Source organism: Hypanus sabinus, chromosome 24 (genome assembly GCF_030144855.1).
Source record: "Hypanus sabinus isolate sHypSab1 chromosome 24, sHypSab1.hap1, whole genome shotgun sequence".
NCBI lineage: Eukaryota > Metazoa > Chordata > Chondrichthyes > Myliobatiformes > Dasyatidae > Hypanus > Hypanus sabinus.
In genome coordinates, this window is record NC_082729.1 from 33,960,845 (window position 1) to 33,977,830 (window position 16,986).

Below are 16,986 nucleotides of genomic sequence, written 5' to 3' on the forward strand. Positions count from 1 at the left end.
CCTCCCACTCTCTCTACTGCTCCCTCCCTCTACCCCTCCCTCTCTCTCTACCCCTCCCTCTCTCTACCCCTCCCTCTCTCTCTACCCTTCCCTCTCTTTACCTCCTCTCTCTCTGACCCTCCCTCTCTCTCTACCCTTCCCTCTCTTTACCTCCTCTCTCTCTGACCCTCCCTCTCTCTTTACCTCCTCTCTCTCTAACCCTCCCACTCTCTCTACCCCTCCCTCTCTCTCTTCCCTTCCCTCTCTTTACCTCCTCTCTCTCTGACCCTCCCTCTCTCTCTACCACTCCGTCTCTTTACCTCCTCTCTCTCTGACCCTCTCTCTCTACCCCTCTCTCTCTACCCCTCCCTCTACTGCTCCTCTGTCTACCCCCTCTCTCTCTAACCCTCTCTCTTTAACCCTCCCTCTCTCTTTCCCTCCCTCTCTCTTTCCCTCCCTCTCTCTACCCCTCCCTCTCTCTACCCCTCCCTCTCTCTCTACCCCTCCCTCTCTCTCTACCCCTCTCTCTCTACCCTCCCTTTAACCCTCCTCTCTACCCCCTCTCTCTCTACCCCCTCTCTCTCTAACCCTCCCTCTCTCTCTACCCCCTTTCTCTCTACCCCTCCCTCTCTCTACCCCTCCCTCTCTCTCTTCCCTTCCCTCTCTTTACCTCCTCTCTCTCTGACCCTCCCTCTCTCTCTACCACTCCCTCTCTTTACCTCCTCTCTCTCTGACCCTCTCTCTCTACCCCTCCCTCTCTCTCTACCCCTCCCTCTACTGCTCCTCTGTCTACCCCCTCTCTCTCTAACCCTCTCTCTTTAACCCTCCCTCTCTCTTTCCCTCCCTCTCTCTCTACCCCTCTCTCTCTACCCTCCCTTTAACCCTCCTCTCTACCCCCTCTCTCTCTACCCCCTCTCTCTCTAACCCTCCCTCTCTCTCTACCCCCTTTCTCTCTACCCCTCCCTCTCTCTACCCCTCCCTCTCTCTCTACCCTTCCCTCTCTTTACCTCCTCTCTCTCTGACCCTCCCTCTCTCTTTACCTCCTCTCTCTCTAACCCTCCCACTCTCTCTACCCCTCCCTCTCTCTCTACCCTTCCCTCTCTCTACCCCTCCCTCTCTCTCTTCCCTTCCCTCTCTTTACCTCCTCTCTCTCTGACCCTCCCTCTCTCTCTACCACTCCCTCTCTTTACCTCCTCTCTCTCTGACCCTCTCTCTCTACCCCTCCCTCTCTCTCTACCCCTCCCTCTACTGCTCCTCTGTCTACCCCCTCTCTCTCTACCCCTCTCTCTCTAACCCTCCCTTTCTCTCTAACCCTCCCTCTCTCTTTCCCTCCCTCTACCCCTCCCTCTCTTTCCCTCCCTTTCTCTACCCCTCCCTTTCTCTACCCCCCTCCATTTTCCCCTCTCCCCGCTCTCTCCCTCTCTTTCCATTTGAATCTCTCTGTCCCTCTCCCCTCCTTCCCTCCCCTGTATCGCTCTCTCACCCTCCCCCCCTCTCCCTTCCCCCAATGCCCCCCTCTGTCATTACCCCATTCTTTACCTCCATTTGTTCTCCGTCTCGCACTGCATCTCCTCTCTCTCTCTCTCTCTCTCTCTCTCACACTCACTCTCCCTCTCTCCCCCCCCTCCCCTCCACAGGAACTGGAGATCCAGGCCCGGGTACACGGCCTGTCGCTGACCTCCCCCTCGGGCCTCAGCACTGCCCAGCTGGCTGCACAGGTCGTCAAGCAGGAACCGTCAGCCGCAGAGTGTATGTCACTGGCTGCGCCGGTGCCGGGGGCTGAGACAGGCCCACCCTTCGAGCTGGGCTTGGAGCCAGACTTGGGGCTGGGCTTGGGCCTGGGACCAGAGCTGGGCCTGGGGCCCCTCGATGAGCTGCCCTACCCCCTGAAGCTGGACTCGGGCCTGAGCGATGTGCTAATGGAGGGGCCACTCTCGCCGGTGGGGGCAGCTGACCCCCTGCTCTCCTCCGTCTCCCCCGCCATCTCCAAGGGCAGCAGCCGCCGGAGTAGCTTCAACATGGAGGAGGAGCCTGGCCTCTAGGCCGAGGGGGAAGGTGGAGAGGTGTAGGGTGAGGGACAGAGGGTGTGCAGTGCAGGAGGCTGACTATGAGGGCCCCCTTTCCTCAGCCACAATCTCCTCCCTCCCTGCTGGCTCCCTCCCCTCCCTTGCCCCTCCAGCTCCTTCCCCTCCTCCACGACTCTCCTGCACCATCCCCCCCGTACTCTTCTTCTCTGCCTCTGTTCTTCCCTGCTTCCCAGTACTCTGCTTTCTAGCACTCTCTATCCTCACTATCCCCACCATTCCTTCCTCCCCCTCCCACCCCCCTGTCCCACGATCCTCCTGGCATCTTCCCCATCCTCATAGCCCCCTGGCTCATCTCCCTCATGGCCCCCTTCCATCCCCCTCAAGGCTACTCAGCCTTCCTCACAGCCTCCACCCGCCTCCCTCACCACCCCCTTGCCCATTTCCCTCACGCCTCCCCACCTCCCTCATGGATCCCACTTCATCGTAATTCTTCTCCCCCGACAGACCTTCTCCCCATTCCATCACACCTTCCCCTTCATTTCCTCCCTTCTCGTCCAGACTCTTCCCTTCAGTCACCTCTCACAACCCACTGAACTAGACTCTACGCCCCTCCCCCTCCCAGTCTGCTCCGTCCCGGGTCCCGACTGTTTCTGAAGCCTCCCAGAGTTGAGTGTCCCGGATCTCACCGGACCTGGGAGCGGTGCCGCGGAGCCGGCTGTGAATTTGGGGAGAGGAGGGCGTTAGCTTCTCCCCAAGTGTTGGACAATTAACGAACGGCTGGACTGTAGCCGTCAATTTGACCTCTGTCCTGATGAAGGCAGCGTTTCCTGGTGGCCAGAGTGGAGATTCGCAATTTTATTTTTTAACCAGCAGGGTATATTCATTATGTAAATGTGATTATTCAGCTAAGAGATCTGTAAAATAAATTTTATATACTTCCAACACCTGATCTGTCGGACGATTGGAGGGAAGGGGTTTTCTCGGGGAACAGGGTGAGGCTGTTCCATGTCCTTCTGATCTGTGTCTACCAGAGATCCTGCAGATGTAAGAAATCCTGGAGCAACATTTCAGGAGTGATGTGCAACTCTATAAAAGCCCGGTTAGACCACACTTGTATTGAGTTCAGTTCTGGTCACCTCAGTATAGGAAGGAGATGAAAGCCTTAGAGAGGGTGCAGAGGAGATTTAACAGGAAGCTGCCTGGATTAGAGAGCTTGTACTATGAGGATAGATTGTGTGAGCTGGGGCTCTGCTCTTAGGAGCGAAGGAAGATGAGAGACAAGTTGACAGAGGTGTACGAGATAATAAGCATAGATCGCATGGGCAGCCAGAAGCTTTTCCCCAGGTGGAAATGGCTTACGATGGCCATCATTATGTACATATGACATGGGCAATCACAATCTTTGTTCTTAGCAAAATTTTTCTACGGAAGTGGCCTCCTTCTGGGCAGTGTCTTTACAAGACGAGTGACCCCCCGGCCATTATCAGAGATTGCCTGGCGTCAGTGATTGCGTAACCGGGACTTGTGATCTGCACCGGCTGCTCACGTGACCACCCACCACTGGCTCCCATGGCTTCACGTGACCCTGATCGAGGGGCTGAGCAGGTGCTACACCTTGCTCAAGGGTGACCTGCAGGCTAGCGGAGGGGAGGAGCTCTTCACACCTCCTTTGGTAGAGACGCATCTCCACCCCGACACTCAAATTGGATCGTACCAATGGTTATAATTTTAAGGTGAATGAAGAAAAGTGATGTTAAAGTTCTTCACACATAGAGGTGTGGGTGCGTGGAACGCCCTGCCAGGGATGGTGGTAGAGGCAGATACATTTAAGAAACTCTTAGGTAGATTTATAGACAACAGAAAAATAGAGGGCTGTGTGGCGAGTTAACAGAAGTGTAGAGGAAGTGGGGGATCTATGGACGTGAAAGTTGCCACACAAGTTGACAGGGTGGTTAGGAAGGCGTGTGGAGTGTTGGCCTTTGGTAGTAGGTGAATTGAGTTCCAGAGATGTGAGGCAATGTTGCAGCCTTATAAAACTCTGGTTAGACCACATCTGGAGTATTGTAAGCAACGCTGGGGGGTGGGGGGGGGGGGGTCAGCAGGTCAGGCATCTATAGAAATGAATAAAAAGTCAATGCGTCAGTCCAAAATCCTTCTTCAGGACTGGAAAGGAAGGGACAAGACGCCAGAGTAAAAAGGTGTGGGGTGGGGTAGGGGGTTTGAAGGCAGGTGGTGGGTAAGGTAAAGGGCTGATGGGAAGGAATCTGATAGGAGAGGAGAGTGGAGCATAGAAGTTAGAGAAGGTGGGGGGGCGCAGGGAGAGGTGATAGGCGGGTGAGAAGAGGTCAGAATCCAGAGTGTGGGGTAGAAGAAGGGGAGGAGTTTTGTTTTACCAGAAGAAGAAATCAATATTTATGTCATCAAGTTGGTGGCTACCCAGACGGAATATAAGATATTGCTCCTCACTCCAGTGAGTACCAGCTCAGAGCCTCAGGCGCTCCTCATACTATAACCCTTTCATTCCCGTGATCACCTCACTGAGATCCTGCATCTAACAATCCTATGTCACCTCCTTCTAAGGAGATGATTTTACTGTCTATGGACATTTTTCCCAACAGAGCTACCCCACCCCCTCTTCCTTCTCGGCTGTCCTTAGGCTGTGTACCCAAGGGTCCAATTATAATCTTTCAGCGTCCACTCTGATATCCACAACATCATACTGCCAATCTCTAACTGTGCCACGAGACCATCTATCTTATTCTGTATACTGGGTGCATTCATATATAAAACCTCCAGTCCTGTATTATCACCCTCTTCAGTTATGTCCCCATGTTACCCGAAGTTAAATTATTATACGTTTCTAAAAATTTGCCTCTTATGTATTTTGGAGAATTAGTACCCCCTGCACTCTCCTTCCCATTCTTTTTATCCTCATTTTTCCAAACTTGAACCCACCGACCCTCATCTAAAAGACACACTTCAACCCATCCCATAGACTGTAATTTTGCCCTTATCAACAGCCTCACCTCCCTCACAGTCTCACTACTCTACCTGTATTGCCTCTTCACTCGGGTTCTCACCCCGTGCCAAATTAGTTTAAACCCTCACTCTCCCAGGCGAGAATATTCGTTGAACTGCTGGAGCAAACCTGTCCACAAGGCTGTTGCTTCCCCTCTTTGAGCTCAGGTGTAACCCATCCTTTTTGTACAGGTGACACCTTCCCCAGAAGAGATCCTAATGATCCAGGAACCTGAATCCTGCACCCCCCGCGCCACCAATTCGTCAGCCGCACATTCATCTGCCAAGTCACCCTATTCTCACCCTCACTGGCACAGGCAGCAATCCAGAGATTATTACCCCGGCGATCCCGCTTGTCAGCTTCCTGCCTAACTCCCTATACTCTTCCTTCAGGACCTCCTCCCTTTTCGACCTACGGGTATGTCGTTGGCAATTAGGTTTTAATTATCATTTTAATTAATATGCCACCTCACTATAGGTACTGCGAGCGGGCATCAATACTTTCAATGAAAAAGAGATATGTTCTTGACCCTCACGTTGGATCACAGCAGACAGACCCCAGGGGCATAGGGGCAGGATTAGTCCATTCGGCCCATTGAGTTTGCTCCACCATTCCATCATGGTTGATTTATTATCCCTCTCAAACCCATTCTCCTACCTTCGACCTCTGCTTTAAATATACCCTATGACTTGGCCTCTACAGCCATCCCTGGCAATGAATCCACAAATTCGTCATCATCCGACTGAAGAAATTTATCTCGTTCTAAAGGAACGTCCTTCTATTCTGAGGCTATGTCCTCTGATCCCAGACTCACCCACTATAGGGCACATCCTCTCCAAATCCACTCTATCGGGGTCTTTCAATATTCAATGAGATCCCCTCTGATTCTTCAGTTGCAGCGAGTACAGGCCCAGAGGATCAAACGCTCCTCATACGAAAACCCTTTCATTCCCAGAATAATTTTTGCGGATCTCTTCTGAACCCTCATCAATGTTAGCTCGTAGCTTAAGGCCCAAAGCGGCTCACAATACTCCAAGATAGCCCTCAGCATCACATTCTTGCTTCTAGTTCTCTCGAACTGAATGCTAACATTGCATTTGTCTTCCTCGCCACCGACTCAACCTGCAAGTTAAGCCATCCTGCACGAGGAGTCCCAAATCCTTATGTACCTCGGATTTTTGAATTGTGTCCCCGTTTAGAATATAGTCCATGCTTCTGTTTCTTCTACCAAAGTAACGTGGCCACACACTTCCCGACACTATTCCACCTGCTACTTCTCTGCCCATTGTCCTGTCGAAGTCTTTCTGCAGTCCCCCTCACTACCTGCTCCTCATCTATCTTCATGTCGTTCACAAACTTGGCCACAAAGCCATCAATTCTATCATCCAAATCACTGACATAAGTTAAAAAAAGAAGCGGTCCCAACACCGACCGCTGCAGAACACCACCAGTCCCCGGCAGCCAATCAGAAAAGGCTCCCTTTATTCCCACTCTTTGCCTCCTGCCAATCGGCCAATGCTCCAATCATGCCAGTCTCTTTCCTATAATACCACGAGCTTTTGTCTTCCTCCAGCAGCTTTATGTGCACCACCTTTGCAAAGGCATTCTGAAAATCCAAGTACACGTCCACCGATTTTCCTTCGTCTACCTTGTTTATTATTTCTTCAAGGAATTCCAACAGATTTGTCAATTAAGATTTTCCCGTGCTGACTACGGCCTCCATGTACCCCAAACCACGTCATTAACAATTGACTCCAAAATCTTCCCAACTGTTGAGGCCAGGCTATGCCTACAATTCCCTTTCTTCTGCCTCCTCTTCTTAAAGAGTGGAGTGACGTTCTCAGTTTTCCAGATCTCCGCAAACATGCCAGACTGTTGATTTTATTACAGAAAGAGAGAGGACTGTGTCCATCAGGGCCAACCGTCATTGTTGCGTCCTAGCACAAGCCAGGGCGGTACCGATGTGGAGAGCAGGTTTTTGCCCATGTAACAGGCTCCACGCAGCTGATGAGCCCAAAGGAACGGGCAGAGGTCGATAACAGTTCGGCACCAGCAGCGTCGCACGGGTCGGTAGTCAGTCCCCAGGGACTCAGCTCCAGATTTTTCCCTCGGGGTTCGCTCCCGAAGCCTTCCCCATGAGCGGGTGCAGCCGCAGGGCAGCGGAGGCCTGAGCTCAGAGTTTTCCTTCTCCCCGATCAGCTGCCAACCACGACTGACGAGCCCCGTCTGCCCGAAGCGACTGGTGTTACAGGCGTCGGTAACCCAATAACCTGCTTTTGCGCCTTCTCCTATCCAGCGGGCTTAGTAGTTAAGCCAGACGCGAAGGACAGGAACCGGACTTGTTTGTCAGAGGCTATTTGAGAGCATGCCACTGAGAGTATTTAACGGGTAGTGGGCCACATCTCCACTAACCCCACCCCCCGGCCATGCAAACTTAAGAAACCGATTTTCTGTCTTTCCTCAATAGTGCCAGTAACGGTATACTGTCATCGCTCTTTATGCCAATCTGTCAACCTTCAGGCCGTGTCACTCAGGGACTTGTGCTAATATTAGTACAACGAGATCTAGGTGTTCTTGTACATCAGTCAATGAAAGCAAGCATGCAGGTACAGCAGACAGTGAAGAAAGCTAATGGCATGTTGGCCTTCATAACAAGAGGAATTGAGTATAGGAGTAAAGAGGTCCTTCTGCAGCTGTACAGGGCCCTGGTGAGACCCCACCCGGAGTATTGTGTGCAGTTTTGGTCTCCAAATTTGAGGAAGGACATTCTTGCTATTGAGGGAGTGCAGTGTAGGTTCACAAGGTTAATTCCCGGAATGGCGGAACTGTCAAATGTTGAATAATTGGAGCGACAGGGCTTGTATACACTGGAATTTAGAAGGATGAGAGGGGATCTGATTGAAACACATAAGGTTATTAAGGGATTGGACACGCTGGAGGCAGGAAGCATGTTCCCGCTGATGGGTGAGTCCAGAACTAGAGGCCACAGTTTAAGAATAAGGGGTAGGCCATTTAGAACAGAGGTACGGAAAAACATTTTCACCCAGAGAGCGGTGGATATGTGGAATGCTCTGCCCCAGAGGCCAGTGGAGGCCAAGTCTCTGGATGCACTCAAGAGAGAGTTAGATAGAGCTCTTATAGATAGCGGGGTCAAGGGATATGGGGAGAGGGCAGGGACGGGGTACTGATTGTGTATGATCAGCCATGATCACAGTGGATGGCGGTGCTGGCTAGAAGGCCCGAATGGCCTACTCCTGCACCTACTGTCTATTGTCTATTTTGTGACCATGTGTGCCAGATCTACGTGCGGTGTGCATTGCACGCTGTATGCGCCGTGTTTTTTGCGCCGCAGCCCCAGAGGAACGATGTTGCGTTTATCTGAATGTTGAACTTGTTATAACAGCGGGAAAGAAGCTGTCCTTCAGACCGGTGCAACTCCTTTCAGGCTTTTGTATCTCCTGCCTGATTGGGGGGGGGGCGAAGAGAAAGTGTCCGGGGTGGGAGAGGTCTTTGATTATGCTGGCTGCTCTGCTGAGGCAGCGAGGGAGAGGAGAGTCCGTGGAGGCGAGGCTAGTTTCCAAGGCTTTAAAGGCTACCGAACAAGAGCGATTTTTCTCCAAAATTACTTTATTCAGAAATATTACAAAATAAAGTTATTTACATAGAAAAAAAACATTCGTTAAATGAGTCCTTATACAATAAATAAAGTTGTTTACAATAAATTATGCGTCGACTCTCTGTTCCTATTCAGGCGATTAGTGCGGTATGGACCAAAGGGCCGGTTTCTGTAACTTGCCCCTACTGTGGGCGGTGGGTGAGTTGACTATAAGTCTTGGGGGGTGGGGCTGTTTCTGGCTGGCTGGATGAGGTAGATCAAGTCTCATCAGGTTGTCAAGCGCTTCGGGAGTTATCAATTGTGGCGAACTTGTGTGGCGCCCAGCGGACAATCCGGACTTGTGTTTATGCTCAGCTCTCCAGGCAACAGGGCGGAGGACGCCAATCAGAGGGCGGCCTTGCCTGCATAAATAGGGCGGGCGGGCAGCCGAGGCCGTGAGGTGCTGCGACAGTCCCGGGAGAGAACATGGTGAGCTCACGTGGATGGAACTTCGGCCGGGACGGGCGACGTCATTTCCCGGGGACCGCTCATCATTGGAGAGGGCTATTTCTTTCTGGTAGAGGTAGCGGGTCGGGAGATCCTATCGCTCCTTGCCGCGAGGTATTGCAGGGAAGTCAGCGCCCAGTATGGAATGAACGCGATCCCAGTAGTAAATGGGTTTGTTAGTGCCACTTCTACCGCGATACAGCGAAAAACCTACCTTCTTCGTTACACGCCACGGTAGCGCAGCCGTTAGCGCGACACTATTACAGCTCGGGGCGGCGGAGTTCAATTCCCTCCGCTGCCTGTAAGGAATTTGCACGGCCTTCCCGTGAACCGCGCGGGTTTCCTCCGGGAGCTCCGCTTTCCCCCTACAGCCCAAAGACGCACCGATTAAATGGCCATCGTAAATTGTCCTGTGATTAGGCTTAGGGTGAAAATAGACGAGCTGCTGGGCGGCGCAGCTCGTTGGACCGAAAGGGCCCGCTCCACGTTGTATCGCTAAATAAATAAAAGATAAAATAACAGCAGAATGCAAAATGAAGTGTAACAGCTGCAGGGAAGGTGCAGTACAGGAGGACGACAAGGAGCAAGGTCATATAGAGGCAGATTGTGAGGCCAACTGTCCATCTTATCCTTCAATAGTGGGTAAGAGGCTGGTAGTACGCGCTTTCAGGTTCTCGCTCCTTCAGCCCAATGGGGAGGGGTTGGAGAAGAGGGGAGAGTGTCCAGGGTGGGTGCGTGGGGTCTTTGAGTTTGCTTTTCCGAGGTAGCCAGGTGGGGGAGGTTATCCAGATGTTCTGTCTTTTTGCGCTTTGAATTTTTTTTATATTTTGAGTTGGCGAGAACGGTGGCTATCAGAAGCTGGGAGCGGCCTGCCGCCGTAAAGCCCTGGCCAAGTTATTAATCTAGTCTCTTTTCCGCGCCCGCAGCGCGAGTGCATCTCAGTCCACATCGGCCAGGCCGGGTGCCAGATCGGTAACGCTTGCTGGGAGCTGTACTGTCTGGAACATGGCATCCAGCCGGATGGACAGATGCCGAGTGACAAGACCATCGGAGGGGGCGACGATTCCTTCATCACCTTCTTCAGCGAGACGGGGGCGGGCAAGCACGTTCCGCGGGCCGTCTTCGTCGACCTGGAGCCCACTGTGATCGGTAAGGAGAGGGGAGGTGGGACACCGACCATTCGTGGAGGGTCCGTTCAATCGGAACGATTCGCTTGAACATGGTTGTTTACTTCTGTCCTTCATTATCCCCACTGCCATCTCTTTCCCTTTCCCCCGTTCTCGGCTCCCTTCCCTCCCACACAGATGAGGTCCGGACCGGCACCTACCGGCAGCTCTTCCACCCCGAGCAGCTCATCACGGGTAAGGAGGACGCGGCCAATAACTACGCGCGGGGCCACTGTTCCATCGGCAAGGAGATCGTGGACCTGGTCCTGGATCGCATCCGGAAGGTGGTAGGTACACTTGCGCCCAACGTCGGGACCCTGAGAAGGCGTCGTCAACTAGACGAACCTTCGTCCCAATTCTGCTCGGACGTTCCTGGACCCTCGAGAAGAGCCTTGGAATAGAAACGTTTAAAATGATGAGAGGCGCAGATGGGGCGAACGGTCACTGTGCGTAAACACTCAACTTTCCGGGATGCGCAGCCGCGCAGTAACTGAAATATTCCCACGCACATATCCTTTGTTGCCCCGCAACAGCCGGTATTTTCTTTTACATAATGTTAATATAAATTGCCCCGTAGTTTTCAGTCTGTGTAAAAAATTTCCTGCTCAGAGCGATAGCAAAAACATTGACTGTGAGCAGACAGCTACACTTCCAATAATAATTAAAAAAACCCTATTAGATCTGTTTTTGACCCCCTCATTGGGCAGCCCGTAAGACATAGAGGTAGAATTCGGCTATTCGGCCCATCGATTCTGCTCCATCGCGGCTGATTTATTATCTCTCTCCATCCCATTCTCATGCCTTCTCCCCGTAATCTTTGACGCCCTCACGAATCAGGAACCTATCAATCTCTGCTTTAAATATACCAGATGACTTGGCCTCCACAGCTGCCTGTGGCAATGAATGGCCAGGAGCATCCGCAACGTCCTCCAGACAGGTCCGCCCCATCAATGCGGGGAAAGGATGGCCGACAGGAACATTTATTTATTGAGATACAGCGTGGAATAGGCCCTTCCGATCTTTGAGCAGCATGGCTCGGTTTCCCCCGATTTAACCCCAGCCGAATCACGGGACAATGCACAATGACCAATTAACCTACCAACCTTTGGACTGTGGGGGAAACCCGTAGCACCCAGGGGAAATACACGCAGTCACGGGGAGAACGTACAGGCAGCGGCGGGAATTTAGTCATGAGGATGAACGAAACAAGGACCAGACAGCGTTCCAGAGTGCTACAAGGTAGACAGCCCAAGATTTGACCCAGGAGAGCCCACAGAAAAGTGGATACCACACAGAGGAAATCAAATCTCGGGCGCACAGGTCTAGGAGAAAGATTTGAAAGCGGCATGAGGGACAACTTTTACACTCAAGAGGGCGCCCCCCCTGTCAGGAGAGAGCTGCCAGGGTAAGTGGTTGACGCAGGTACAATCGTATGAACAGTACAGGCACGGGGGGGGGGGGGGGCGGCGGTCGGAGTTCGAAATTCAATTCCACCCCCGCCCCTCCGTAAGGAGGGTTGCGTGAGTGCGTGGGTTTCGTCCCACAGTCCAAAGACGTGCCGGTTAGTAGGTTAGTTGGTCATTGCAAATTCTCCCGTGATCAGGTTTGTGTTAAATAGATGGGTTTTGCTGGTACGGAATGGCCTGTATCTCCAAATAACATACTTTGAGCAGCACATGGGTAGTTAATATGCTCTTCGCTACATTGTCAGCTGAAAGGCCTGTCTCCGTACTCGAAGCGTTGTAATTGGTCGTCCTGTAACCTTGTGCCCACGCGAGTTGCGGTGAGAAGTAACTCGGTCCGCAGTGTCTGGGCATTTTGCTCCCGACTCTCGCTCTCCTATCCCCGCAGGCGGACCAGTGCACGGGGCTGCAGGGGTTTCTCATCTTCCACAGTTTCGGGGGCGGCACCGGCTCGGGCTTCACCTCCCTCCTCATGGAGAGACTCTCCGTCGACTACGGAAAGAAATCCAAGCTGGAGTTTTCCGTCTACCCGGCGCCCCAGATCTCCACCGCCGTGGTCGAGCCCTACAACTCGGTGCTGGTCACCCACTGCACCCTCGAGCACTCGGACTGCTCCTTCATGGTGGACAATGAGGCCATCTACGACATCTGCCGGCGGAACCTGGACATCGAGCGCCCCACCTACACCAACCTCAACCGGCTCATCGCGCAGTTGGTGTCGTCCATCACGGCGTCGCTGCGCTTCGACGGCGCCCTCAACGTGGACCTGACCGAGTTCCAGACCAACCTGGTGCCCTACCCCCGCATCCACTTCCCGCTGGCCACCTACGCGCCCCTCATCTCGGCCGAGAAGGCTTACCACGAGCAGCTATCCGTGGCCGAGATCACCAACGCCTGCTTTGAGCCGGCCAACCAGATGGTGAAGTGCGACCCCCGCCAGGGCAAGTACATGGCGTGCTGCATGCTGTACCGCGGAGACGTGGTGCCCAAGGACGTGAACGCCGCCATCGCCACCATCAAGACCAAGCGCTCCATCCAGTTCGTGGACTGGTGTCCGACCGGCTTCAAGGTGAGTGGACCGTTTGAGAAGGGGAGGGAGCGGCGGCGGCGGCGGGGATTGATTACGATTAAACTCCCCCCAGAGCTGAACAGTACATCTGCACAGATTCAGTGACGTCCCCTCCCTCACAGGACAACAACCTGATCCAAGCCGGCCTCGCCATGCGGACATCCCGCTGGGATTATTTCCGCCTGTATCATTGGGTGCAGGCCTATCTTCCGTCATGCCCGGAAGGGGGCGGGTTGGATTGCTATGCTCGCATCCAGTAGAGATGCCATTGTCTAAATGGCCTCGTTCTACCCGGTAACGTGCACGATTCGTAAACGCTAAGTCCATGTGGGAGAGGGAATAAGGAATTGGATCATTTCCCGGTTGTTCCTTCTCTTCGTACAAGACCCCAATTTCCCCCCAACGGGCCGCGGTCTCCTCTGTTCTTACATCTTTACCTTTGGGGAGAGGTGAGGGGTACAAACAACTAAAGAGTTGTTTTCTCTTCTCGCCTCCCGCCCCCTACAGGTGGGCATCAACTACCAGCCCCCGACCGTGGTGCCCGGCGGCGACCTGGCCAAGGTGCAGCGCGCCGTCTGCATGCTGAGCAACACCACCGCCATCTCCATGGCCTGGAGCCGGCTGAACCTCAAGTTCGACAAGATGTACGCCAAGCGGGCCTTCGTCCACTGGTACGTGGGCGAGGGGCTGGAGGAGGGGGAGTTCCAGGACGCGCGGGAGGACATGGCCTCGCTGGAGAAGGACTACCAAGAGGTGGCGGTGGACTCCGCCGAACTTGACAATGCAGAGGAGGAAGAAGAGGAGTAGATGATATTATTTAAAATTTCGCATCAACTTTCTAATATCATTACGGAACGATTTAAGACTTAGGAAATAAGTTTTAACAATATAAGCATTATAATTCTGAAAATAAATTATGAAATAAGTCTTTGAAACTGTGCGCATTTATTTCAAAGCATATATATATGTAACCATATACAACGCTGAGATGCTGTTTCATATTCAGAGTAAATACAATGAACGGTCGCACCCAAGACGGACAACCAGTGTGCAAAAAATAACAACAAACCGTGCAAATATACAAAGAAAAACGATAATACTGAATAAATAAACAATAAATATTTGAGAGCATGAGATGAAGAGTCCTTGAAAGTGAGTCCAGAAGCTGTGGGAACATTTCAGTGTTGGGGTGAGTGAAGTTATGCTCTCTGGTTCAAGACCTAATTTGAAGTGTAGTCCTGGTATTATGATCACTCGTTGAGTATGACGTTCTCCTAAGGTGTTATTTCCTTAATGGAGACTGTCTGTGAGTGAGAGGCAGTCACCGCACGGTACTTGATAAATCTTGGTTGGAACCTGTTGTGTAACGAATCGGATTTGTTAAGGGAACTCGAGGTAAAGGAGCCATTAGGAGGTAGTGACCATAATATGATAACTTTTAATCTACAATTTAAGAAAGGGAAGGGAAAATCGGCAGTGTCAGTATTACAGTTGAACAAAGGGGACTATGGAGCCATGAGGGGGGAAATAGCCAAAGTTGACTGGAAGGATACCCTAGCAGGGATGACAGTGGAACAACAATGGCAGGTGTTTCTGGGAATAATACAGAAGGTGCAGGATCGGTTCATTCCAAAGAGGTTCTAAGGGGAGTAGGGGGCGACCATGGCTAACAAGGAAGTCAAGGACTGTTTAAAAATAAAAGAGAATAAGTATAATATAGCAAAGATGAGCGGGAAGGCAGAGGATTGGGACACTTTTAAAGAGCAACAGAAGATAACTAAAAAGGCAATATGGGGAAAAAAGATGAGGTACAAAGGTAAGCTAGCTAAGAATACAGAGGATAGTAAAAGCTTCTTTAGGTATGTGAACATGAAAAATATAGTTAAGACCAAAGTTGGGCCCTTGAAGGCAGAAATGGGTGATTTTATTATGGGGAACAAGGAAATGGCAGATGAGTTGAACAGGTACTTTGGATCTGTCTTCACTAAGGAAGACATAGACAACCTCCCTAATGTAATAGTGGCCAGAGGACCTAGGGTAACAGAGGAACTGAAGGAAATTCACATTAGGCAGAAAATGGTGTTGGGTAGACAGATAGGACTGAAGGCTGATAAATCCGCAGGGCCTGATGGTCTGCATCCCAGGGTATTTAAGGAGGTGGCTCTAGAAATCGTGGACACATTGGTAATCATTTTCCAATGTTCGATAGATTCAGGATCAGTTCCTGAGGATTGGAGGGTAGCTAATGTTATCCCACTTTTAAAGAAAGGAGGGAGAGAGGGAATTATAGACCAGTTAGCCTGAAATCACTGGTGGGCAAGATGTTGGAGTCAATTATAAAAGATTAAATAGCGGCACATTTGGATAGCAGTAACAGGATCGATCCGAGTCAGCATGGATTTATGAAGGGAAAATCATGCTTGACTAATCTTCTGGAATATTTTGAGGATGTAACTATGAAAATGGACAAGGGAGAGCCAGTGGATGTAGTGTATTTGGACTTTTAGAAAGCCTTTGATAAGGTCCCCATAGGAAATTAATGGACAAAATTAGAGCACATGGTATTGGGGGTATGGATAGAAAATTGGCTGGCAGACAGGAAACAAAGAGTAGGGATTAACAGGTCCTTTTCAGAATGGCAGGCACTGACAAGTGGGGTACCGCAAGGCTCGGTGCTGGGACCGTAGCTATTTACAATTTACATTAATGATTTAGATGAAGGGATTAAGTAACATTAGCAAATTTGCAGATGACACAAAGCTGGGTGGTAGTGTGAAATTTGGGAGGATGTTAGTAGAATGCAGGGTGACTTGGACAGGTTGGGTGAGTGGGCAGATGTATTTAATGTGAATAAATGTGAGGTTATCCACTTTGATGGTAAGAACAGGAAGACAGATTACGTTCTGAATGGTGTCAAGTTAGGAAAAGGGGGAAGTACAATGAGATCTAGGTGTTCTTGTACATCAGTCACTGAAAGTAAGCATGCAGGTACAGCAGGCAGTGAAGAAAGCTAATGGCATGTTGGCCTTCATAACAAGGGGAGTTGAGTAAGGAGCAAAGAGGTCCTTCTGCAGTTGTACAGGGCCCTGGTGAGATCATACCTGGAGTATTGTGTTCAGTTTTGGTCTCCAAATTTGAGAAAGGACATTCTTGCTATTGAGGGAGTGCAGCGTAGGTTCACGAAGTTAATTCCTGGGATGGCGGGACTGTCATATGTTAAAAGATTGGAGTGACTGGGCTTGTATACACTGGTATTTAGAAGGATGACAGGGGATCTGATTGAAACATATAACATTAAGGGTTGGACATGCTAGAGGCAGGAAACATATTCCTGATGTTGGGGGAGTCCAGAACCAGAGGCCATAGTTTAAGAATAAGGGGTAGGCCATTTAGAACGGAGTTCAGGAATAACTTTTTCACTAAGAGAGTTGTGAATCTGTGGAATGCTCTGCCTCAGAAAGGAGTGGAGGCCAATTCTCTGGATGCTTTCAAGAAAGAGTTAGATAGAGCCCTTAAAGATAGTGGAGTCAAGGGATATGGGGAGAAGGCAGGAACGGGGTACCGATTGTGGATGATCAGCTATGATCACAGTGAATCGCGGTGCTGGCTTGAAGGGCCGAATGGCCTACTCCTGCCCCTATTGTCTATTGAACTTCCCGTTTAACCTTACCATGATGAGCGACTGAGCTCCTAAGCAACAGATGGTATCACTTTTGAGATCTTGGGAATTCACAAGCCATTCCACCACCACAAGGTGATAATCCTTGGAGAAACATTGAAGAGTGCAAGATGCCGAAGGGCGATGTAGTAAGGAGGTCAGAGAGAGAAAAACAGGCCCTTCGGCCCCAATTGTCCATACTGACCACGAATCCCATCTAGGCTAGTACCATGTGCCTGCATTTGGCCTATATCCCTCTTTCTGATGCACGTACCTAAGTTTTTTTAAACCACTATTCATATACCTGCCTCAGTTCACTCCTTCTGGCAGCTCACTCCACAATGACCACCCTCTGAGTGGTCATTGAGGTTTGGTGCCCCACTCACCTCAAACCTCACTCCACATAGAATCAGTAGTCACATTTCTTTATGAAAATATCTAATCAGCCAATCACATGGCAGCAACTCAATGCATAACAGCATGCAGACATGGTCAAGAGGTTG

The 16,986-nt window shown here is 51.1% G+C and overlaps 2 protein-coding genes across 5 annotated transcripts in view; both read left to right on the forward strand.

The window, feature by feature from the left end:
* Positions 1–2,950, forward strand: part of tfe3a (transcription factor binding to IGHM enhancer 3a) — a 48,748-nt gene extending 45,798 nt beyond the window's left edge. For all 4 annotated transcript variants that reach the window (XM_059949580.1, XM_059949582.1, XM_059949581.1 and 1 more), the window contains one exon: positions 1,617–2,950. In XM_059949580.1, the coding sequence (XP_059805563.1) occupies positions 1,617–2,021 (405 nt within the window). In that variant the 3' untranslated portion in view covers positions 2,022–2,950. The remainder of the gene's footprint in view (positions 1–1,616) is intronic.
* A 6,141-nt stretch (positions 2,951–9,091) lies between these two features.
* Positions 9,092–13,666, forward strand: LOC132380640 (tubulin alpha-1B chain-like). The gene is made up of 5 exons (XM_059949587.1): positions 9,092–9,109; positions 10,054–10,276; positions 10,432–10,580; positions 12,145–12,825; positions 13,333–13,666. Exons 1-5 carry the CDS (start codon positions 9,107–9,109, stop codon positions 13,630–13,632), a joined length of 1,356 nt encoding a protein of 451 aa, XP_059805570.1. The 5' UTR covers positions 9,092–9,106; the 3' UTR covers positions 13,633–13,666.
* The last annotated feature ends 3,320 nt before the right edge of the window (positions 13,667–16,986 follow it).